At 31.5% G+C, this 27,042-nt stretch overlaps 1 protein-coding gene across 3 annotated transcripts in view; it reads left to right on the forward strand.

Moving 5' to 3' along the window:
- Positions 1-27,042, forward strand: part of Pcdh17 (protocadherin 17) — a 90,056-nt gene that overhangs the window by 21,761 nt on the left and 41,253 nt on the right. For all 3 annotated transcript variants that reach the window (XM_047553877.1, XM_047553878.1, XM_047553879.1), the window contains 2 exons: positions 12,558-12,616; positions 12,750-12,922. In XM_047553877.1, the coding sequence (XP_047409833.1) occupies positions 12,558-12,616; positions 12,750-12,922 (232 nt within the window). The remainder of the gene's footprint in view (positions 1-12,557; positions 12,617-12,749; positions 12,923-27,042) is intronic.

Below are 27,042 nucleotides of genomic sequence, written 5' to 3' on the forward strand. Positions count from 1 at the left end.
CCATAAAGTACATACGATGATGATAAACAGAAGTAGAAAAGAATAGAAAACACAATACACACGAAAGCTAGGTAAATCATCTAGTACTTAAAGGTACAAAAATTTTGATTCAAAGAAAGCTTGTTTATATTATTTACTTATATTGGAACTTCCAGCTGGCCTTTCATGAGTTCCACAGATCTCAGTTACCCCTTCCATTAAAATAATAATGATAATTACATTGGCCCTATAGGTGAGGTTGAAAGAAAAGAATAAGGAATGTGTTGTAATGCCAAATAGATAAGGAAGCACTGAATCAAAAGAGCATGTCCTAAGAAGAAGTGTGAGATTTTATAAGTAAACAAGGACTGAAGATGTTTCTGGGAAAGAATGGGTCTTTACTCCTGTCCTAAATACACTTTAGAGGAATTTGTAATATACCTCAGGAAGCTTCATGTGTCTAAGTGCCATTTGTTTTTAGATGTTCCTGTGCTGGTACTGTTTCTACAGTTTTAAGTAGTTTGGAATGGAATATAAACATGCTCCAAATCACCAAACACTGAGAACCACTTAAAAAAATATGAACAGTGTTTCAATCAGGTACTTTAAAATGTACACTCTGAAGGGAGTCTGTGTCCTATAAAGAAAAATGACTTGTGTTTTTTTTCTTAGCTATGACCTAATTAAGCATACTGTATGTATAAAAATTATTTATAATGTTTTATCTTCAGGAGGCAAGAGAGTAAAACACTGAATTAAATACTTAAGAACAGAGTTTTAGTTTTTCTCAACCAAGAGTCAACAACTCTTTTTGATAAGGACCAGATGGCAAATATTTGAGGGTTTGTAGGCTGTCATAGTGTCTATTACAACTACTTGTATCTTTGAAGCATGAACATAGCCAGAGAGGACGTGTAAATGACTGGGAATGGCTGAATTCTGATAGAATTTCATTTTCCAAAAACAGAAAATGGACCATGGGCCAAACACTTTGGAAGACATTACTTATTGGCCCTATAGGTGAGGTTGAAAGAAAAGAATAAGGAATGTGTTGTAATGCCAAATAGATAAGGAATTAACAATATTTCTTAATTTTTTTAAATTTTTATTTGATTGCAAAAAATTTCTACCAAGTAGATTGTAAAATTTTTCTAACAAAATCAAAATGATAGTCTATAGTTTTAAAAATAGATATGAAGAATGTAGGCCTATTGCCTCATGAAATGAAAATCATCAAATAACATTACTTCTTTCACTAGAGAAGTATTCTTGGAATTAAAGCCTTAAAGCAAAGTAGAAACTGTAGGTCTTTGAATTAGATATGCAGTGACACCCTGATAAAGAGTAGAGGTATTTAATTTAATTTGGTGCTAATGTTTAATTAAAAATATTAACCTTAGTGGCAACACTTTGCTTTATTTTGATTGCAGGTATGAAAGCCTACCTTAAAAAAGAACATTTCCAATGAATCATATATTTTAAATATGATACCTATTCTTATATTTCAGAGAGGAAATGATAAATATTCTAGTAATCTAATACTAATTTGATTAATAATTAACTTTTTTCCCCAAATTTGGGTATACCTTTTCTTTTGTAATAGTAATTTCTGAGGATGTATACCATTATTAATCATTTATTATAGTCTAAATTTAAATTTACATAATTTTTTTCTCAAATTACAGTTTTGTTTGGAAACTAGAAATTCAAAGTCATTGGGTATATTTTTAGAAATTTAAAATTTTATATCTTTTTTGAAAAAAAGTAAGTAAATTAACTTTGAAGCTCATATGAAAGTTTAGAAGCTTCAAAATGACCCCAAAGCATTTATTAGTTATTTTAAAACGTTTTGATTGATTAGCTGGTTGATTTGTTGATTTATAAAGAATTAAAAATTCTCTATTCCTATCAAGAGTTAGAAGAAGGAAAAGTAATAATAGGCTATATCTTTAGATTGATGACAATATTTTGAGGCACAAGACTTGTGAAATGTGTTTACCAAAATCATTGCATATCTGAAGTTGTTGATTTCTTTACATTGTGAAAAAATAAACTAATGAAATATATTACCGAACTATGCTCTCTTACACATTTGGTTTACTCGAAACAATTTTTTTTGCTTGGGAATTTTACATAATGATTGACTAAAGGTAATACCTTAAATTTCTTTTGCATTTATAAGGTAAGTGTTCAAAAGTGCTTATTTTGACAATTTATATGAGTATAATGAGGGTAAGTAATCATATGGTTAATCATACTGCATGCATTAGAATATTTGAAAATAAGTGGCCCTTATTAGCTTTTATGTTATTATTCAGAGAAAAAAATATAGTTACTAGAATTATATATACTGTTCAACATAGTAAGATAATTTAATATGAACATATAGAAAGACAAAAGAACAGACCCTTTAAAGACTTTATTAGAAAAAGACTTTATTAGAGATGATAATAGTACCAATTTTGCTTAGTATGTAACAATAATTTTAAAAAGTACTTTTAAGGCAAGTTACATTAATTTCTCATCAACTCATTTCCAAAAATGTAGGAATTGCTCATAATTTTTCTCCATTCTTTTAGAGAGGCAGTACAGCAACTGACTGGTGCTGAAAGTATCTGGCAATTATCATTATTTTATAATGAGTTGAGTACATGGCAGGTGACTCTATGAAAATTACTTAGCTGTAGTTCTCTGTTTCAAACAAAATTTGAACAGTAACCACTTTGTCACCCCTCAGGCAATTGAAAGAGTGAATAATAAACATCAGTAATATTGTTTTGTAATCCCAATATAAGTCAGTATTCCAAAACTCCCTGGGCAGAATGTACACAATGGAGGCATCAGAAACATATTTTGATTCAGCATAGTATAGTTTCAAATCTTGTCCATAATTGCTAAGTGAATTAGACTAAAAACTGCTCTGAATAAATATCTCCAATTATAAAATTTTCCTTTTGCTTATTAGCAAGTTCTTTAAAACTAATAAAATAACATTTTAAGGAAGTGTTTCTACCAAAAGACTCATCATTCATAGTGATAATGAGTAAAATAATGCCACTAATTTATCTCTCTCCCTTCTCTCTTTCTCTTTCTATGTTGAGACCATTAGAAGAAGCAATTCCAGTATTGTAATGAATTCTTATTGGTCACCTATAACCTTTGAGTTTCCAGTCCTGGAAGCCCAGTTGTAGAGAATCCAGTTGTAGATAATCCTTCCAGTGGGAAAATCCTTCAGTATTCTTAATAGAGATGGAAAGAGCATGGGAGGATGAAAGCAGAGCAGTCTCCAGAGACAAAAAGTTTGGCTAAGAGATGACAAAAAAGTGAAAAGAATTCTGATCTTCTGTTATTGCAACTGGAATTAAAAGGGAAGACATGGTGCTGGATGGGGCTGACGTGGATAGGCTGACTGCACTGATGAGGGGACTGAGGACTTTAGAAGAACAGTCTTTAAGTGTGCTTTGATTTCTTTCCGGATGGCATATACACTATACAATTGCCAACCGAAAGCACGTCTGGCATTCAATGGCAACTTGGGGGTTCCTGGGATTCAAGATTCAATACACAATGAGAATGAATAGTATTCTGTTTTGTGTTCTGTTGATGACAAAATAGCATTCATCTTAACATTTGATTATCTCAATCTTCTTTGCTCTTGCCAAGGATGATTCCTCAGGATTTATAAATTACACAACTAAATTTTGGTACATAAGTTATTAAAGTTATCAATGACATTTATAAGAGGTAACAGTTGCAAGAGATTTTAAGATCACCTTAACGATCTAAGTTATATTCATTGAGCAGTAATCACAAAATTTTTGTTTACAGGATGTTCCCTTTTTTAATTTAAAAGAATACTGGTTTTTGCTCAATGTGGTAAGACTAGCCCATGTTTTTATTATGACTTTAGTAACCCAACACATATGTCTACTACACTATACTTGTATAAAATGTATTATTTTGAAAACCACTGATAAATACAGTTATTGCCATACTTCATGCACTTTAAAAATTCCAAAGCCATAGGTGCTGTCAGATAACTTTATAAGTAGTGGCTAAAATGCTCTTGCCTACTTCAGCGATGTAGGAAGAACCACACCATATATTCTGTTGAAGGCAAAGCTATCAGAAGCAATGTCGGTATGAAAAGGCTTAAAATGAGTTATTTGCCTCTTAACACTCCCTTGTGTTTAGCCTGCTGCAAAAGGAATGCTTGTTATCAGTGTGAAAAGCAGTGCCTTTGAATTAAGGGAAAAGTTCAACTTGTGTTGTTTTCAACCCAATGGCATCCATGTATGTAATCAACGGTACGTCCCCAGTTCAAAGGGATTTTTCAAACTTACACTCCCCATGCCTGAACCCTGAACATCCAAATTTAACTCAACCCATAATGATAAGATTTAACCTTGTGTCTAGAGTCATTTACTTTTAGACAAAGCTGTTTTATTACACATCAACCTGAAATTAGTTTGTGAGGTAAGCTGATCTCTTAATGATGACTTCAAAGAGTAAGACTTTTTCATTTCTTCTTAATCTTAGTAAGTTCTCTTCTAGATCAGTATATCTACAATTAAAACCGCCTTCATTTTTATGTTGCAACCAGTGGAGATCCATTTTTTTATTTCATAGATATGCATTCACTCCCTAGTATATTACAAATTTGTAAGGAGGATGTTGACACAAACATAAAACTTATACAGATAAACATAAAATGCAATCATATATAATTTTAAGGCAAATGTTTCTAGAATCTGGTTACATCTTTGTTTCTTCAGAGTCTAATAGTCTTTTTTAACCTAAAGCAGTTTTCATTTTCAAAAGTTTCCTTTGAATCTTTTTAACATCTTCTATTTCTCTTCTTCAGGGTTGAAATTTAGGTGAGGCAAGGGAAGTATTTAAGATAGAAAATTTAAGGATCATGTACACCTGTGTCCTGCTTTCACATTCCTAAGCACATTTTTAACATTTCAAATAGGTTTTTAAATTCTTTATTAAGTTCTATCATTTCCCTCTTAATACTTTTCTCTCTTTTTTTTTCCTTCCCACATATGGGTTATATTTGCCTGGTCCATGTAATTCCTGACAGGATTTCAGATATTAAGAATTTTATATTGTTGTTTTATAGCCTTTGTACACTTTGTTCCTAATGTGAATTTACCTATCTGTCTGAGGAATGATGTCAGTCCTTCAGCCTCCTCTCTGGTAGAGAAGCAGAGAAAGGCACAAGACATCTGAAATACCAGTTTCTAGTCCACTGCCTCCCATGTTCCTCTGATGGTCATTTTGGAAATGCCAGAGCTACTATGTGTGTCAAAATTGTTTCCTTCATAGGAAGTTTTCTGATTGTCTCAAGACTCTCTAAATGTTGGAGTAAGATAATCCTGGATAATTAAACATCAAGGTTATTTTTTAATAATTTAATTTTCATGGTGTGATCACACTAATCACAGTTTGGATTCTCCAGTGTTTACTTAAATAATATGTATGAAAGTAAAAACTGACCACAGAATGCAGCTTCCAAATGCTCATATTCTTCTCTCTTCCTTTTGCAGGGACATGTTTGAAGACTAGATATTTCTTTCTTAGAATTCATTAAAATTGAGATTCAAAATGATGAGGTCTTTACTTTTTTTCAATCCCACAGGTATTTCATTTTGTAGAAATCCAAGAATCATTTTTAAATTTCCCACACTTTTGTCTGATTATTATTTCATGATCATTATTGTGCTGCACATAGGATTTAAAAAATTTAAAAAGTTCTAATGGAAATTGTATTATTTAACTGAGCAATTTTCATACATTATCTCATATAAAATATACAACCATGTATTTTGGATACTATTATCCTGATTTTATCACCAATTCTATAAATTATTTTGATAGTAATTTGCATACATAGTACCTCACAGATGCTGGTCATTTTACATTTCCTGTCCTTTGAGTTTTTGCAAAAGTATGCTATGATATTACTCCCAAATGCAGAGTCAGTCTTTCAAGGTATTTTCTACATTTAAAAACTTATCCTTTCTGAAGATGGATCCCAGTTCTCCATGATCAGCTGTTTGTTTCTTGTATTAAAAGGGAAGCTGGCTACTCCTTTGCAATAAATGCAGTTAAAATGTTTATTTAAAACGTTTATTTTATGGCTAAGTAAATAGGGAGATACATACAAGAAAAAATAATCTTTAAAAGAAATAAAAGTTGAGTTAAATAATTTATATTTAAGGTGACTATTTTATAAAGTGGTTGCTTGGTTTTACTGGAGGGGTTAAATAAATCTTTATATCCCAAATCCATTTGTATTATTTTCAAATGAAGATGAACTTTTCATATAGGTTTTATATGTTGACCTGGTATCATTTCAAAGGACAAGTTCAGAAACACTCTTTATTGAGAATATTTAAGAAAATGTATTATTTTACTTTTTCTTTTCTTTTTTGTTTGTTTGTTTACTTTTTTATTAGAACTTTATGCTTATATGTAGTAGTTGGGTTTATCCCGACAAATTCGTACATGCTTCGAAATCTATTTCAGTTCATGAGCATCCCTTTTTCATCCCATTTTCCTGTCTCCTCCCTCCCCTTCCACTGATTTTTTGTTGTTGTTTTTACTAGTTATATGTGGCTGTAAAATGTATTTTGACATGTTATACATATATGGAGTATAACTTCCCATTCCTCTGGTTGTACATGTTTTGGAATTACATTGGTTGTATATTCATATATGAATATAGGAAAGTAATGTCTGATTCATTCTACTGTCTTTCCTATTCCCATTCCCCCCCTTCCCTTCTTCCCCGTTTGCCATTGATTCTTGAATAAACTTTCTTGTCAAATGCCCAAACAATGCATTACACATATATATCTTAACATTCTAGCCCAAAAGTTAGCATTATTCTTAATAATGTTTAGGGTGTCATTTTTTACCACTCCCCATGTCATATAATATATATATATATTTCATACAATATTTGATACACATTGGGGAGTTCTTCTCATTTTTGTTCAACATTTAACAATATCTCATATTTATACTATGTAAAAGACTAGATTGGAAATGACTTTTTCAGAATATACCATAATGCTAAACATGGTTCTAGGCACATAATAAATGTTAAAAAATGTTTTAGCAAGTATTAATCATAAAAATGACAAATAAAAATAAGAAAATGTATTATTTTCTATGAGATAGACAAATCCTCAGCATATATGAGATACAAATAATCATGTTACATGTATTTGGGTATCATTTATTTTTTAAATTAGCATACAATAGAGTGACTCTTTTTGGGGATGTATAGTTCTGTGGGTTTTTATAAATGTGTCATACCATGAAACAGGCAGATACTAAAGAGTCATATCACTCTAAAAAGTTTCCTTATGCTCTCATACATTTCCTCAACTTTAACCCTTGGTAATGATTAATCTGTTCTCTGATATAATTGTTTTGCTTTTTTGTAAAGTCTTATAAATGTAATCATGTAGTATACATTTTGGGGGGACTGGCTTTGTTCATAGAACATAACACTTCTGAGATTCATTCAAGTTTTTGCATCAAGAGTGTATTTTTTTCATTGCTAAATAGTATTTCATTTTACATATGTATGTATGTTTATTTACCTGTTGAATGAGATCTGGACTAATTCCAGTTTTTAGCAAAGAAAATTCCTGTAAATATGTACATACAAGATGTTTTTGTGAGCATAATTTTAATTTTATAGGATAAATCCCTGGAAGTAGAATTATTGAGTTATATGATATATTTATTTTTGCCTTTATAAGACAGTGCCCCAATTTTTTTCCACCATAGCTGCATTATTTTGCATTTCCACCTAAATACTGAGAATTCCAATTATTCCACATTCTTGTCTGTACTTAGTATTATTAATTTTTAAATTATCAAATCTCATAGATACATACTAACATTACATTTAAATTACAATTTATATTTCTCTAATAGCTAATTACTACAAATATTTTTAATGTGCCACCAACTTATTCTAGGTGATAAAGTATCAGTTCAAGATTTTCTTTTCTCCTTGCTAGTTTTGAGAGCTCTTTATATGCTTTGCATTTAGATCTCTGATCCATGTTTGAATGTGTGTGTGTGTGTGTTAATTGTAAAGCATAGGTTGTTATTCATTTCCACTGGATTATCTATTGAATTGTTTTTGCACCTTTGTTAAAAATCAATTGACCACATTTGTGTGGGTTGACTTCTGTATAGTCTCCTCTGTTCTATTGATCTGCGTTTCCATTCTTTAGGCAATACTAGACTGACTTAATTGTTTCACTTCAATTGTAAGTCTCAAAATAGAGTGATGTGATTTCTTCATCTGCATACTTCTTTCTCAAAACTATTTTGGCTATTATAATTCATTTGCATTTACAAGTTTCTTTTAATGTATGTTTATTCACTAAGTATTTGATTTGGGGAACTATTATAAATGTATTGCTTGAAATTTTGGTTTCCCATAGTCCATTCTAGAATTTAGACATATGATTGATTTTTTTGTGATGGTCTTGAATGTATCAATCTTGCTTAATTAATTTATTAGATCCAGGAAGTTTTGTTTATTTTGGCTCTTACTACTTTCCACCTAAATGATAATATTATCTGTAAATACAGTTACACTACCTGTGGACATTTTGTTCTTCCTTTCCAATTAGTTTGAGCATTATTAATTTTTCTTGCCTTATTTTATTTAGTACGGCGTTCAGCACAATGATGAATAGGAGTGGTGAGAGTGGACCTCCTTGCCTGGGTGAAAGCATTCAATCTTTCACTATTAAGTATGATACTAGCTGTGTTTGTTTGCAGATGCCCTTTATATAGTTGGGAAATTTTTCTTTTATTTGCTGAGAATTGTATTATTAATAGATGTTGAATTTTATCAAAGGCTTGATACATTTTTCAAAATTTCTATGTTTCATATTTTAATAGTAAAAATTCTTTTCAATCCATCTACCCTCTACTTTCAGGTCAACTTCTTAAGGCACATTGAAGTGTCCATATTAATTAATATACTTTCACGATTAGTTTTCTCCATTTCTATCAATATGGTTTAGTTTTAAAAGTGCACTTTTTTTTTTTTTTTTTGGTTCCAGGATTGAACCCATGGTCTCTTAACCACTGAGCCACATTCCCATTCCTTTTTTATTTTTATATTTTTTAGACAGGGCCTTACTAGTTTGCTTAGGGTCTTGTTCTAATGCACTTTTTTTTTTTTTAACCTTTCTTTGGGATATTTGTTTTTGAAATTATGGTTAGTGTTTCAGAATGCTAGTAGAATGAGTAAATTATAGACAATATCATATTTTAGGATTAGTGTATTATTGATTACTGCTAATAAAAATTCTGATTTGAATATCACTTATAAATGTACTATAATTTGCTGAGTACTACTAGAGAAATGTGTATAGACAATAATCAAAGGAACGTCAATTCCTACACACCTTATTCAATTTAAATGTTTGCTTGCTTGCTTACATTTGTTTTGTGCAAAAGGAAAGAATCTCTAAATTTTTATTGTCTTTAACAAACAACAACAAAGCCAGAGGGCACAAGTTTATGCTACTTCATAATATTGTTATAAGCAAATAATCAGATTTTTTAAAATATTAACTTTTGTCTCATTGATTCCTGACTTTGAGATTGATTTAATAGGTTATCAAATCCAAAAGTTTTAAAAAAAATATATACTTGAGAACATTTCTGTATCTACCCACCAGTTCAATTTACACAATTTTTATGACAAATATTGTGTTTTTGAAATAAGATTTAAACATCACTGTGTCCAAGCAGAGTTCGAGAAGAAAACATTGTAGTGATTAATTATTATAAACTACTATAAAGTTTTCAAGTTTTATAAATATGCATATTAAAAGACTCAGTTGAGACCTAAAGAGTTACAAGTGTCTCATCTCATATTTTATTTTCTTCTAAGACTTAAAATTCAAGACTTAAGAATTATAAATGTACAAGCTAGCACTCAATTTTTAGAGTACAGTGTTGTAAAATATCTGAAAGTGCTTCTATTTCTAAATTAAATGATGCTGTGATACATATGGCTTTTTCCCTTTTTCATTTTTCTATGCAAATGCTGTTATTTCATATTCAGATTATTTTAAATGAGTTTTCAGACACCCTTGGAGCCTAGGTAATGAAAATGTTACTCTTTATATTAAATCAGTGTGATTTTTTTAGTGAATTGGTTGTATGTTTGTTAAGGGCCAACTGGTTATTTCATTATGCTAATTATATACACACTTGCACACTCTCTCACATTCCTGTGTACTTTAATGGATGAGTGCAGACATTATTAAACTTCTATTACTCTGGTACTTATCAGTTTGTAAATTTTGAACTGTACTCTGCAATATTCTGTGATCATAAATCAGCTTAGATTTTTCTAGATTCCTATTTTCCTCCCTCCACACTGCCTCCTCCTCTTTCATAAATCTTTTTGCAAACATTTTTAGATATTGTCCCTGTTAGAATAAGAGAAGTTTTCCCAGTGTCTAACTGAATACAGATCCTCATTCTACTAGACTTCATCTAACTGACTCCATTAAAATCACAAGACTATTTGTAAGAATGCCTGTTTTCTAACGAGAGTTTCCATTTTCACATGACATTCTTTTTAAAAAAAATTTATTTTTGGTACCAGAGACTGAACCCAGGGGCTCTTAACCACTGAACCACATTCCCAGCCCTGTTTTGTTTGTTTTGTTTTGTTTGTTTGTTTGTTTTTTAAATTTGAGACAGGATCTTGTTAAGTTCTTAGGGCTTCTCTACATTGCTGAGGCTTGTATGAACTTGCGATCCTTGTTTCTCAGACTCCTGAGCTGCTTACAGGCATACACTACTGTGCTTGACTAAAATTTTATTTTCTCCTTACTCCCCAGGATTTTGTCTTCCTGAAGTGTTATTCTAAGACACTAAGGCCTAGCTTTTAACTAACAGCAACGATGGGTTGTATACATGTTTTTGACCAATTCAAAGGATAAACTAGTATTAAGTACATAAAATTTCTAAATAATTTTGAGTCAAAAAATTGGCTAGATTCTCTAGCAAACATTTTTTGCCGCCTGTTTAGGTTAGCACTACTAATTTTACTAGATGACCAAGTTATCATTAAAAGTTAAGAGCTTGTCAATATAAAAGCAAAAGTTAAAACATTTCACTGAATCCAGAATCTAGTTCACATGTCAATGAAAAACGTCTGCTACAAATACTAATTAAAGTGTTTAGGAGTGAGAAATGGATCCCACTTTTTACCTTCATCATTGCATGTAGTTTGAGAAAGGTCATTTGGCCTTAAAAGAAAGGAAGAAGAAGAAAAAACTTGCAAAATAAAAAAAATTCATAGGGATATTTCTACCACTAACCTTCTAGAGAATAATGAAATTTACATAATAGTTCGAGTAATTTTTCTTAATGTGTTTTCTTTTCCAGCAGTAGTTGACAGAGTCAAATAAGTTAAATTGTCATATTGAAAGAAAAACGCATAGTCATATTTTAAGTCAGACTTATTTATAAAGAAAGCACATGTTGCGTTGCATTAATCCTTACCTTGGACCCTCTGCTTCATAAATTGCGTGGTCCGTGTCACTGATCTTTGCATGCTGGATGGTCTTGTATGAACCATAGCTGCTTCAGGGCATAATGGTGTGATATGAAGTGATGGAGAAAACAGGAGAAGCTTTGTCACTGTGTCAGCTGCAAGAAGAAGTAACGTGTATGAATGTACAGTATAGGGAGATCTATGAAAGATCCAGTCTCTTTCTCCCAAAAGACTCTGTTCCATGATACAAGGAGAATTCAGTTCTTTTTGGCAGACCTCCACATCAGTTTGGAAGCAGTAGAAACAACCACAAAAACAAGCCTGGTTTCTCAGTGTCTTCACTCTCGATATTTTAAATAACGTGTTTTTTTTTTTTTCTTGTTTTTTTTTACTTTGTTTTTAAGAACCAGAAAGTGATACCTATTTCCATTTAATTGATTAATATAATTTCCATAGTTGGAATGTAACTGAGAATGAATTAGAGATGAGTTCAACCACATGTGACATGGTTGTATATGTTTCTGGCAAAATTTGAAGTAAAGGCCCTGTATTTTTTAATAGAAGAGTGGATGACTTTAAATGATATTACTTGGAGAAGGTCAGAGAATCCCAGCAGATGATGTAATTATGTTTAAAAATGAGTTGATTAAATAATTCACACTTTTAATATGGAGAAATTAGGTCATTTTCCCACTCCTCCCACAAATATTCAATCTTAATATCTAAGCAATGAAACAACATAGACAGTGTTATCCATCCTGGTACTAACAGAGAATGCCAGTTATGACAGGCTCTTTGTTTACTTTAACAGGTAATTTGTGGACCGGAATCATTTAATTGTTCTGAGTACATAATTACATGTCAGCAATTTCCAATTTAATTAAAATGTACAAATCTGAAGATTAAGGGAATTTTTAAATTATTAATCATTTTTCCACTAGGAAATCTTGTTGCTCTGCAGGAGATTTGTCCAGTGTACAACTATACGTATTTTTTTCCTTCTTTTTCACAGACAGACAATTTTCCCGCAGAGCCCAATTACATGGGCAGCAGGCAGCAGTTTGTTCAAAGGTAAGGCCTATTAAATAACTTTCTCAGCTTCTCCATTTGCATTCGTGTCAAAATTGCTTTGCAAGAGACTACACTTCAGATTTAAACTAGTAGAGACAACACTTTCTCTTCTTTTTCTTTATATGTATTTCAGTAGCTCCACGTTTAAGGACCCAGAAAGAGCCAGCCTGAGAGACAGTGGGCACGGGGACAGTGATCAGGCTGACAGTGACCAAGACACTAACAAAGGCTCCTGCTGTGACATGTCTGTTAGGGAGGCACTCAAGATGAAAACTACTTCAACTAAAAGCCAACCACTTGAACAAGGTGAGTGAAGTCTTCCAATGCTTACAAAGTGTAAAGCTTAAGCAATCATTATAAACCTATTAGACCGAGAGTTGCAGTTTATCACGGTGGAATAGACCATTGATAATAGATCAAAGAAACAGCAAATCCTACGATTACCTCAGATAAAAAGCAACTATTCAATATCACAGTCACAATGATAAAGAAGGGCCATGGATAATCTTCTTAATATGGGAACTTGACCAAAGTTAAGTAGATCATTCTTATTTCATAGACAGCTCCTAACCTTTCCTATTTGGGGTTTTGCTAGCAAGGAAATTATGGTGAATATTAATTAGATATGTACATTATAATAAACTAATTTATAATATTAAAATCACTAAATTGGATGATTTTTAGTTGAAATGAAAACTCAGAATTTTGAATCTCTTATCAGTGTTGATTTATTTTTAGTTCAGAGTTTAGCTTCATATAAGTGTTTCAAGAGTCAAATAATAACTAACCCAGAGTTTGGGTTCTTTTGTTTTGTTTTACATCTATAAATCTTCACAGATATCAAATAAACAGGAACTGGCCTACATTGAGATATAAAGAAATATAACAATAAATACATATTTTCTAAAAGCCTATCTTTAATTTGTTCATTTAATATTATTTATTAATGTTTATATTTTTATTGTTTCAAACAAATAAAATACTTGCTAATGATTCATCGAAAGAAAATTAAGACATTTCTAATATGAAAAACAGTCTACGAACAGGTTTTTATGTTCTAGTGTAAAAAATGAAAAGAATGCTATATAAATCAGATTTTATTATTTCAAATGCATTTGTTAGAATAGTAGATATAATATTAAATATACTCAATATTTATTATTTCATGGTTTTGGGAGTAAGAAACTACATGTGAGCATAGCTTCTAAATTATTTATTGATTGATGATTCATAAAAAGCAAACTTTTGTCTGTTGTACATTCTGTACTCATATTTGAGTAGGTACAGTCGTTAATTTTTCAATTCATGTTGAAATTTCAGTACAAACATATATAATCCAATATATTAAAAAGTTTATATATAATCATTATATTTATTCAAAACAGAAATAAATGTTTATATTCTATCTTCCACAAATATAATTTTCCTGAATTTACTTGAAGGTTTACCTCACAGAAAGCCTTGTTTGCTAAATAGTGTTAGACTGATGACAATTTCCCTGATTTTTACTATAAAAGCTTTTCATGTAACAATGCAATTCTATTTTCAAAATTATTATTAACAGAAGAAATATGAATACATATCTGATATTTACAGTTCCTGTAAATTTAGTTGTTTACTTGAAATGACTTATATGGTCATAATGAGTTGTGGCTCTGTGACATTGTAATATATAGAGTCCTGTTAGATACATTTTAAATACTGGGTTGTTGGATCTTGATTTGTGAATGCACAGCATGAGATAGACCCAACTATGTGTATGATGCATAAAGTAATTTATAGGTACTATTCAGAAAGCTGCACAGAGTAAGTAAAGAGTTTGCATGTACTATCATATTTTTTATAAGGAATTCTGTAAATAAAAGAAACAAAACAAAAGAAAACTTTGCTATTCATATTAACTCTGATTTGCTTGCATTCACTAATATATTTAATAGAAGTATCTTTGAGATATTTCCCCTATTAAAAAAAGGGAAAGTCTCATTTCTGAAGATATATTATAATAAAAAGTTATTTTTTAAATTTTTATATAAAAAACTTAATTCTTGGGAAAGTGGCTATCATTCTTTTAAAAGAGGCCAACATTGGTTTATATTTTAATTAATATCATGCATGAAATAATTGGTAGTATAAGAATGAGAATGCCAATAGAAATTCTGTAAGGCAGATAATTTCCATAAATTCCTTTAATAAATATAGGAAATTATTATGGATCTAGAAATTGGATTTAGGTAATCTATCAATTACACAGGAAAGAAAAACTAACCTCCATTTCAAAATATTATTTTTAAAGCTATCTATACTAATATTTCCTTGATTTATTCTTTGATTTCATTTATGCACTTTTGATATACATTTATCAAGTGTTTTGAATATATCAGGAAGGATGGAAACTTTTAAGGAATGTCAAAAATAAATTTTACTTGAATCTTGCTTTCAAGTAACCATATGTAGCTAATAGAAAGGAGAAACCTCTGTTTCTGTCTCTAATCTTTCATCTATCTCTGTCATAATCTCCCTATTTACCTCTCATTTATCTATTACTTTATCTCATTTTGTCATCTGTCTCGTCAATTTTATCTATGTGTGTATCTATGTTCTTTGGTCTTCCTATGTAGATTCAGAGGAGATTTATGGAGTTCTTAGTACTTTTCATAAACAGGCAAATTTCATTCCAACATTAGCTTATTTAACCAGCATATCTAAAAAGTTTTTTTATCTTATCTAAAGAAAGTAAAGTTTGTTTCAAATTTACTAATTTGCATAGCAGGTTGAAGTTTAATCCTAGACCTAAATATGGACAAAGCTTGTGTCTTTTCTGTGTACCTTTGTGTCTAAATGGGAGAATTTGATCTAATGCCATTTTAATTCATTGCTGTGACAAGAGATCAAGTAAACATTAAAGAATAAGTTAAAAGCTGAGCTAATACATGTAAGTCACAGGGGACAAAATTAAAATAGCTCATATGTATTGGTTAAAATACTGTCTATCCACTGTACTTTGCTCAGTACTTAAAAACCTTATACGGTTCATAGCATTTACAGATAGGTAAATACCATTACTCTCACATTTAATAGACTTGAGTACTTTTTAAATTTTTCTGCAGTTATAAGTAGTAAAGGAAGACTTAAACTTAAAAAAAAAATACAGAAGAAGAGCAACAACAAAACACATGCCATTCGAGCCTACCCTTTTAGGCCAGTGATTTATGCTATTTGCATAATGAGCAGTTTACTCAGAAATAAATGTAAAATGTTGAAGAAGCATGCAACTATTTTCTTGGTCAATACATTTTGTTAGTTTATTTGAAAAGCATGATGACAAGCAAGGCCACGCTAATTTCAGCGCACACATAAAAAGAACAGCTTCCTTTACAGATAAGAGACTGTGACAGCCATATCCAAATAATTATTTCATGTACATTTCAAATGTTAGATCCTAATTTTTAGTACTTTCAAAAATATCCTAGGAAACAAAAGTAAATTTCCTCCTTAAAAAAAAAAAAGAAACGATGAGTTAATTAAAAAGAAACCAGTTTATCACTCTTTCACAATTCAAATAAATTCTAAAAATAATTTTCATGTTATCAATGGTGCTTTCTTTGCTAATAGTAGTTTTTCTCTGGAAATGACTTAGGCCCCTTGAGATTTTTATTTTATTAACTCAAATGTTACTTTTTTTCTTCTCTTTGAGTTATTTTTTCACATTTGTTCTGTTCCTCAGAGTTGTGTATTTTTGCTATTACCAGCTTAATAAGTCCAGATACACAGCACTGGTATGTATTACCCATTATTTTAGCAAAAATATTTGAAAGGATTCAGCAGCTAACTGAAGGTGCCAAGTGCTATACTGTAGCAGACAATAGCTTTAAGGATTTCATGTTAATAAACCCTGTAGTAGATAGAGGTTATGTAGGGTTTTCAAGTAGAATGAAAAAAATTCTCAAGAATGTACTTAGTTTCTCTCTATTTGATTGCATTTTTGTGTACTGTTTTTTTCACCTTCTGTGCATCCTTTATCAAATATTGTAGGTAAGTAGATGAATGGATAGGTGGGTGGATAGATAAGTGACAGACAGATAGATAGAAGATAGATAAAGATTCTGGAACTTGAATATCACATTATTTGAAAATAAAGGTAAATATATATTTATGCTTAATATGCCATTGTCCTATCAAAAAAAGGCATACAAAATTGATCAAACCTGTACTTGCTCTTATTTTACTGATTTTGTATTTTAGAATAAGAAAATCTGATATAAAAACTAATAAAAGTACATATAATGCTATTTTTGTAAAGAAGAAAAACATACAGATTTATAAAGAATAAAACTCAAGAGGTTTTGAAGCTAACTTACTTTTTATGCTGCAGAATATTATTCACACTTTGACTTCTATAAGGAAGTACTGTACCTTTGAATTCTACCCACTAGAAGCCTTGTGAATGATTTTAAATGCTAGCAATAACTTTTTCATTCCAAAAGATTTAATAAGCATTCCCTAAAATCCTATAGTCTCCATTGATTCCCAAATAATAAATGTGCATCTTCATAAATGCTTACCAGTAATTTTCTGATCTTATTGGTGACCAAGTGAAAGTTCTCGCTTTTCCAAGAATGATCAGTCCTTCTAATATCTTTATAAATGACTGAAACCAAGTCCTTAATGACAGAAGCTAGTGAAATAGAACTGTACATTGTAATTTTATTGACAACTTATTCCTGAGTTGGCCATGGGAACACTACCAAGTTTAAGGCCTCTAGTAGCTACTGTCAGTCCCTTTCCCCTGTGACTGAATTCCAGAATTTTTTGCTTCCTAGGTATTGATTCCATTCAAATTCTTTCTCATTTCTCATTTTATTTAACTGCCTTACAATTTGCATTTTTTATATTTCATTCTGTGACTTCCATATCCTTTTTCTACTGTTAGAATGTATAACTTCTTAAATTGTATTTTGGTCAAAAGCATTTCACAGTACAACCCTTGATTAAAATGTAACTTTTAAAAATTCCATGGAAAATTAAGAGCAGAATACCAAGCAAGTAACCCTAGTTTGCTATCATTAATTCCAACTTTAAAGCTAAATTTCTTAATTTCCTGTCTTCCTAGAGTGTCTTATAGAAAACTACAGAATTAAAGCCAGTTGATCTTTTTTATCGCAGTATGTTTTTTTCCCAGTAAGTCAGTATTTAAATTTGGCTTATGAACTCCATAAGTGACAACAGTTACATGATTCCAGAGTTTGGTAGAGATTCTAAGCTTCATTCCTTCAAATCTCTCCATAGTTCACTGTGTAATGACTGCGATTTCAACATATTTCTACTTGTATATAGAAAGGAAACAGTTTAAGAAAATTCCCACAGTCTGAACTTCACCAGAAAGAGCTGTTGAAGAAACCCGTAGTAGGGAAGTTAGAGAATAGGAGTTAGGATCTTGTGTACTGGGTGAGTCCAAAACCACACATGCAGATTTGGGGAGGAAGTACTGAGCCAGAGTACTAAGGGGCTGAACACACACTTGACATTCTTTGCAATTTTCTCTAGAACTAACTCGGAATAATAGGATAATATTTGCATGTTCTCGAGCTTTTCTGCTCTGTGTTATATTTCCTCATTATGATCCGGGCAGTTTGGACCCTTCCTATCAAGGCTTCCTTTTTCTATACCTCCCAGAGCAGGCAGCAGCCAAAGCACTTCCTTATGAGCAAGAAGAAGAAGGTGATGACTACATGCATCCTCTTAGCAGTCACTGGCCAATCTCTGATACAATTTTTTAAAAGAAATGTTGTGATAAATTTGTGAATAACAAATAGGTCTCATGAAAGAAATTGACCATTATAAGGAGAAATATGTTGAAATCATAGTCATTACACAGTGAACTATGGAGAGATTTGAAAGAATGAAGCTTAGAATCTCTACCAAACTCTGGAATCGTGTAACTATTGTCACTTATGGAGTTCACAAGCCAAATTACTGTCATATACAGGGAATTAAAAAAAATTATTGAATATTTAATGTAAGAGAAAATACTTTACAAATGTTTGAAGGTATTGATAATTTATAATTCATATAAATAACATCTGAGGAATTATATTATTTGCCAAGAATTTGTATTATTTCAAACATGGTATATTTTTATTAGACTGGATTTACCTAAAAACACTTAAGTATCAATATTCCCACATTCCTGTGCTATCTTTTAGGAATTTCAGAATTCAGTCGGCCATACACTTTACTGGATAAAGTATTCTCCAAACTAAAAGCAGCATTAGTTTTTTTTGCTTATTAAACTTCACAACTATCCCCTTAGTTCACTTTAATAGTTTCAGTGACATCTCTTTTTCTCATGTGCAAACATCTGCTTCTAGAATCTAGCTGCTGGTATAATGAAGAAAGAGATATTATCACTCTCAAATCTTCTGTTCATTGTAAAACCACTGAAAAAGTGTTGAATGATTTACTACAGAGTTGATGGAATTTGGGAAACTGTCTTCCTTTAATAGACATATCAATAAATTTTGTTAAACATTCCAATTAGGAATGTTGGGACATTATTTCTCAGAGTATCAAAGAGCACCCTTCCCTTCCTTAAAGGTATTGTACCTCTCAAATATCCCAATACAACCCAAATAACTTTAACTTCTGTAATGAAAATACTTTTAAATAAAATCTTTTTACTAATATTAAGTGCAAACTTAAGAAATTAAAAGGGTGCCTATAAATTACAAATGTTTGGTATAATAATCAACCCATCTATTAAGAACTGTGAGAAAATAATTTTGGTAATTTAAAGGTCTAAAGCTTCCCCAAGAAATTATATATTTATTTCACTTTGATAGCATGCTTCAATATTGGAAGTTCTCTGTTCTTTTGAAAGCGGTATTACAGAATATTCAGTTAAGAAGGAACTTTGAATCTTTCATTTTGCAGGTAAGAAAACAGATTCCAGAGTCTTAAGTTAGTGGCAGAGGTAAGGTTGGTTCTGGGTTTATAAATGTCTAGTTTAAATCTCCTTCTATCCTACCATGCCTTTCCTATAGCACACAATTGAGACCTCCAGGTCTCTAAACAGGCACGTCAGATCTGTACAGCACCTTTTGTTTCCTTATGAATCTGACTATGTAAGTAGTCATGATGAAGAACTTAATTCTTGATTCTATAACAAATATTGAATAAAATCTCTAAGAGTACAATAAAATATATAATTCCAGATGTAGTTATTGATACTACTGTGCTATTTATCACCAAACACGAGGATAGTATTATTTGTTCAATCTGAGCACATTATCTGTACTTCTACTTGTTGGTCCTTGACCGTTTAGCACATTGAGAATGGGGTGGCAGAAGAGATTTTCAATCACTTAATATTTATTTACTTATTCAAACATTCTTTTAACAAATGACTGTGCTCATGGATATAGACTTGAGCTAAGGCACAGACAGGGTCAAGGAATTCACCATGTAGTAAGAGAATTTGACATGTAAACTGTGAGGTCAGTGCAGTGAAACAAGTCCACACGAATAATAGAGTCACGAAAAAGAAAATCCAGCCCAGAGTTAGGGTATTGAATAATATTTTTGGCTTAGAAGATATCTGAGCAGATCCTTTTGCTCACTTGGTCAAATGAAGTTGGAGAAAAGAAGATGACAGGGCGTTCTCAGAAACACAGATGAAATGAAGCAATGTGTGGCAAGTTGCTTATAGGAGCAGATGAGTACTGCTACATGAGACTAGGAATGACAGATGTGGGACTAGGGACACAACTGGAAGTCCAGTGAAGTGAAGTGTGATAGGGAATTGCTGGAGGAGTTAGGGAGGTAACAGTTCAAGCTTTGATCTTAAAGAGATGATTTTTCTGACAACACCTAGGCAGACAGTAATACCATTAGAAAGCAAGGGAAAGTAGTCCCAGGCAGGGAAAAATGAGACCTAGAGTTATGATGAGGTAGCAGGAATAAACTAAGTAAAAAATTTAAAATGCATTTAGGTATATACCGCTACTGATAGTTATAATGAATTGGTTAGTATTTTACTTGAAATTGATTTAGGAATGAGGAATTCTAAGAGGGAAAAATGACTTGATGTTCATAAATGAAATAACACTTGAATTATTTAACATTTTACATTTTAGATGCTGTATATAAAATGAAAGATAAAATTTTCATTCATGTGTTAATTTTTCTTAAATGATCAATACTTATTTTATACTTGAAATGAATCAGTAATATGGATCACTTGAACTGTTATCTTTCAGAGATACTAGGAAAACAACAGCAAATAAAAAACATTTTCAGATCTTTGAAAATATTTGGAAACAGTATAAAATGATGTGTTATTAATTCTTAGGAGCGTGAATTCTTTAAGTAGATAGTGGTTCACTTTATTAATGTGGTGAAGACATGGTGAGGTCACTGCAGGGAGAATACAATTAGAAAATACTTGGTCATTAATAGAAGAATTTAGAATTAAACTTGTTAATTAGACCTGTCTGAGGCACCCATGTGGAAGTATCAGAAGAGGCACCTGTCATTTACACTGTGACTACCAGAAATGTTGGATGTCTACCTTTGGAAATCACTGACATAAATTTTACTTTAATCCAAGAAAATTGATAAGAAAGAAAACAAAGAAAAAATAAATAAGGACCATGACAAAATCCTACAGAACACAATAGTTGAAAGTTGGGAAGAAAAGTTTAATATTTCAACCTGTTTAAAAAACATTCGTAGTATGTTCTGTGTGAATCCAAAATCTGAAAACCTCTAAATGAGTTATTTGACTAAAAGAGACAGTTTTTTTTTTCATTGTCAGCCAAATACAATCGATAGTCAAATTAAATCAATATATTAGCAAGATAATTTTGTCTGAAACAAAATGATACTATGCTGGTTCTACTTAATGACTGACAAATTCTGAGGATACTTTCAAATGTGCAACTAGACATCAGTAGTAAAGGTGTGTAATTCACTATTTTTAAGAAAGAAACCTCCACTTGGAACAGTTTTAGATTTTTAACTAATTCCTTGTTAAATATTTATTATGAACATGGGACCATCTTATTGATTATAGTGAATATTTGCTCAACAAACACTTATTGGGTTCTTGCTATTTGTCAGAGGCACTATTCCAAATGTTAAGGGTGGAATACTAAGTGAAATAAATATTCCTGCTCTCAGGGAACCTACATTCTAGTGAGGATTCAATTGCGTGGTAAACCCTCCCTGGAATCATGAAAACTTTTTTCAAGGAACTTATAGTATAGTAAGGCAAATAAAGAACTAAAAAAAAGTAGAAATGGTGTGTCATTATTTAAGTTTAGGTAAAGAAATCTGATGCTTTCATAGGAGGGATAGAATACTGATACTTGTCCAATGAAGATCTCTTGAGAAATGAAATTTGAGGTATGACATAATAGATGAACAGGATTTGTACTCTGAAAGAAGAAACTGAATAGCCTAAACACAATCATAGATACAAAAAGTACATATGAAATTGAGGGATAATGAATAGTTCGATATATCCAGGAGAGAATGGCCAATAAGAAGAAGAAAGAAGGAAGAAGAAGAGTTATCAAAACCAGGAAAGGAATAGTTAATAAGGAAGGGGAGGGCTCAAAAAGCTGTTTTATCACAGGGTCAAAGACAGCCAAGAAGAAACAATGTTGCCTCTTTAGAGAACACCAAGGAAATGAGGCTCAAGGGATGTTATGCAGTCAGATGCTAACACATCACTTGATTTCAATGAGAGGAGTTAAGAGCAAGGAATAAAAAATTTAAAAAGAAAATAATTTTCCAAATGATATTTCCTAGAATTTTGTTTAGAATTAGAGATAGGTTCCCTGCCCTTTCAAGACTTTCAAATAATGGAGAAGAGAAAGGAGGTTGGGGAAAACAGCTAAGAAGATGGTGTTATGGATTGCTCTGATTATTTAAAGCACCTGAACATCAATATACTAAAGCAAGTGACCCAAATGGAAGGAAATATTGAAGGATTGAACTAGACAAAGGATACTTACCTTAGCATTATGAGGATGATAACTTTAAAGTAAACTTTCTCTGTAAGGGATAGATAAGAGAAATAAATTTGAAAGGATAAATAACAATGTGGAGATAAGGGGAAAATAATTATCAGGAGTTTCTTAGAGGTGTCTCCAACTCTTCTTTATAAAGTGCAAGGTGAAGTTCATCATTCTCTTATTGCATATAAACACTTTTTATACAAATGACACTCAGATATGTAAAAAGCCAGAGAAGCTCAGGAATTTACCACCATAGTTTACCATGAGGCATATGTCTGTCAAAAACAGATGTAGCCATTATTTCTTATTTATAGCTGGTAAAAAGTTAAGAAATAAGAAAATATAATAAATCAAACCAAATATATTAACATATTAAAATCAGTTCTTCCTTTTCAATCTCATAGGCCTCATGAATTTTTGAAAGCTGATGTTATGATATATAGAGTTACAATTCTTAGAATAGAATGTCTTCCAGAATTAAATTTTTTTCCTATCTTAGGTTATGTGATGCGTCTACATGTATCATGTAGTATCCCTTCTGGAATCAGTGGTTGTATCCCAATTCAAACCCATCAACAGTTAGTCAATAGCTTATGTCACTTCAGGTCACTTTTGTGACTGCTCTTTTAAAAAGTTTTAAATTTAGGGAAAAGGAATAAGTTGATTTGTTCTTAATTTGCACATTATACTATTTTGTTCCTTAAATTTCTGACATAAGTTGTAATGATGACTCAAGGAGTAGTATAATGAAAATGTTGTCTACCACCAAGTGAAAAAGTAAAATTATTTAATCTGGTAGCCTATGAAATTTTGCTTCATACTGAATATAGGAAAAGTAATCTATCACCGTGTAATAGTTTCAATATAATAAATACTGACTTTGGAAGCTGAAATGTTTTCTTGACAATTTGAAATGTTATTCACAGCATAGGATCATTTTGAGTAGCAGTTTCAGGATTCGTAGACTAATAAGAAAGGCACCCCCACCCTGATACAGAGTTTATTTTTGAAACCAAATATGTGTTTTATGGAAATTGATTTGTCTCTTCTGGATTTTATTTTCCTTGAGGTTTTGAAATTCATATTGCAGGATGAAAATTGTTCCACTTCTTTTTTGTCCTCAGTCATTTCCTTCTTAATTTTAATTACTATATTTATTACTTAATTCATTTATATAGACATCTGACCTGTTACCCTTAAAAGCTAGCAGTACCTTAAGATTTCAGGTAAGAAGCAAGAAGTCCTTAAAACTTTTAATGTGTAAAAAAAAATCACTTAATGATTTCTGTAAAGATTACTCTTCACAGTTAGAAAACAGTAGACGATAGATGGAATCTTAAGTAAACATGAATCTGGAATTTTTGTTTACTGATGAGGAAATATTGTGACTTTTGCTCAGGGGTAGATCTTATTACTATGAATTAATACATGAATAAATTAATTCAGTGCATATTACTTTAGCACTCATGTATATGACACTCTGTGCCTGCAAGGTGTTTCATCTGCGTTGTCAACCCTCTGTTTAGCTGTAATTCCATTAGATAAATACTGTCTTATGTGCATAAACAAAATAAATTCTACAAGAGAAATCAATAGAAAATAACTTCACAAATCAGGTAAGATTTTTAATAGAGCCTTAAGAGTAAAGTAGGATTTCTAGATGAAGGTGAATTGAATATTCAAAGATGGGATAATCATATCACCAGAGAACTAGAGATGTGGCAAGTCATGGCATAACTCAGGAATGGCAAATAAATAAAGCTATTTTTTATTGGAATCAGAAGGGAGAATGGAGTTATAATGGAAATAAATTGGAATGAAGCAATTCATTGGGTCAGATTATGAAAGTCCTTGAATGCAGTACTAAAAGTTTTTATGTTATTCTATAGGTAGCTAAAAAACTATGAATTAATGATAGTCCAACAGAAACATGGAAATAAAAAGAGCTCAGTGGCCAAAATACCCATCCACATCAAATGATTCAAAAGGGCAGCGATTTGCTTAATGCTTTTTAAATTTTATATATCATAATTGCTGTGTTATAGAATTTTATTGAAATGCTTCTGAGCTATAAACAATAACTCAGAAGAAAGATTGTGCAATTCCAAATACTATTTATTTCTCTTTGTTGATAATGATTAAAGTTGATTTTTTCCATTTAATTCTCATTTACAACAGAGATAGCAATCCTACATTAAAAGCGGTATTGATGAAACCGTTAAAAGATTGTAAATATGTGGAAAACTGGTTGAATCTTTTCAATTAGAGAACAAAATATCAGCCAGTAGTAAGAGAGAATTTAAAGGAAGAAACAACAAACTGGGTGTGGTGGTGCAAACCTGTGATCCTAGCAACTCCAGGAGGCTGAGGCAGGAGGATCACAAGTTAGAGACCAAAATTTAGGGACCTCCATGCCAAAACAAAAACAAATAGAGTTGGGATATAGCACAGTGGTAGAGTGTCCCTGGCTCCAATCCCCAGTAGCACAAATAAAACAAAAATGTTTATTGAACAACTACTGTGTTTCCAGCACTGCACAATTATTTTTAAATATACTTGTCCTCAGCTGAATATATGATAACTGTTTTCACCTTTGATAAATGAAAAACTTGAGCATTTGAGGTCTGACGTAACTTGCTTATGTTGATGTCCTCAGCAGTGCATTGGTTACCTGTCTGATGTCATGTCTGTACTCTTTCCATTCTTGTCCCTTTGCTTATTTACAGTCTTCAATAATAATGTGCAAAGGAGAGTTTGCAGGGCAGTTATACTAAGTTGAAAAGAATTTCAAAATTGAAAATATGGTATGTTACTTTTTTTAAAAAAAAAATTAAGATGTTGATAGGCCTTTATTTTTATTCATTTATGTATATGTAGTGCTGAGACTCAAACCCAGTGCCTCACACATGCTAGGCAAGCCCTCTACCACTGAACCACAACCCAAGCCCTAGTATGTTACTTTTGAAAGAATTAAATTTGATACTTTATTTCTACGTATCTAGATTTATGAAGGGTACTTCAGGACCACATAGTTATCTGACTAATTCTTATTATCATTTTTATTATTATTTTGTCTTATTTTGCTTAGTACTTAATAATGAGATTTATATCTTGAATTTTTTTGTTTGTTGGTTCGCTGGTTGACTTTTTGTTTGATATTTGTATGGTCTACTGACCTTCACTCAGAATGACTACTGTTTTTCTGTTAACTCTAGAAGGTGTTATAAAAAATGAGCAGAATGCACCAAATAACTCCATGTTAACTCATTAAAATAGTTTAATTTCTATATACTCCTAAGCATCAGATTCATTTAAGAGACCTAAACTTATTAATGTGTAACCACTGGTAAAACAGGATATAAGAAGACAATTTTAAATTTATGTTCTGTCTTTTCATTCAGTGCCTCTTAAATTTGTCACAGTGGTAGTTCTGCTAATTTGGAACAATATGTAAAATTACTTTTGTTTATATTTAAGTTCTAGCATTAATGGTACAATTAGAACTATTCTAGACTATTCAGAGATATTTATGTTATATAAACAAAGTTCACTCTACTATATTGAGAATCTATAATATGCGAGAGTTCCCCTATAATCTTAAAACATTTCACAGTTCCCTAGGTACTTGATCTAAGTTTTCATGCAATTAAATTGGAGCAAAAAGACTCTTGTTTAAATTCCATTCAATTTATTTTTCCCCACCCAAACTTGCCAGTACTTATCTCCATTTCTTCCCCAAGGTCTCCCAGCCAGCATCCTTCAGATAATCCTGCAATCCACCTAGTCTTCAGTCAGAAACAAAAGAATTCCTCCTTTTTTTTTTTTTTTTCCCTTAATTCCAAAATCTACCCTTAACTCCAATTGTTACTTCTTCCCAATTCCACTTCAAAGTCTTCCCTCTGCCAAGTCTGGGGCCCTTTCTGGTCACAGTATCCTCAGGGTGGTCCTTGTTCACTATTATCTAAATCACCAACCATTAGCAAGAGAGTCATCTCATACAGATGTAGATTAATCATTCCTCCTCTAATGAAAACCCTAAAGTGACTTCCACAGAGATTTATAAAAATAATCTGAACTTTCAGAGTTGGTCTTCTGAGTCACCAGGCTTGCTCACTTCACTATAGCTGTGTAGACTTTCTTTCCCCTCCTACCCTCCCTCCACATTCCTTTTGTCTTCATTTTCTGTCCCTTCCCTTCCTTCCTTTCTCCATTTTCTTCTGGTTTTTTTTTTTTTTTTTTTTTTTTTAAGATAGAGACTTCTAGCACTGAGATCTTTTTGCACTAACTAGCCTTCCCAATAATGTGCAAGTGGCAGAGGGGAAAGGTATACTTGCTGTACTATCCAGTGTATCCCCAATGATCTTTTGAAAAAGAGAGAAAAATTTATCAAAGATTAACACCAGGGGA

This window comes from Sciurus carolinensis, chromosome 5 (assembly GCF_902686445.1).
Source record: "Sciurus carolinensis chromosome 5, mSciCar1.2, whole genome shotgun sequence".
Lineage (NCBI taxonomy): Eukaryota > Metazoa > Chordata > Mammalia > Rodentia > Sciuridae > Sciurus > Sciurus carolinensis.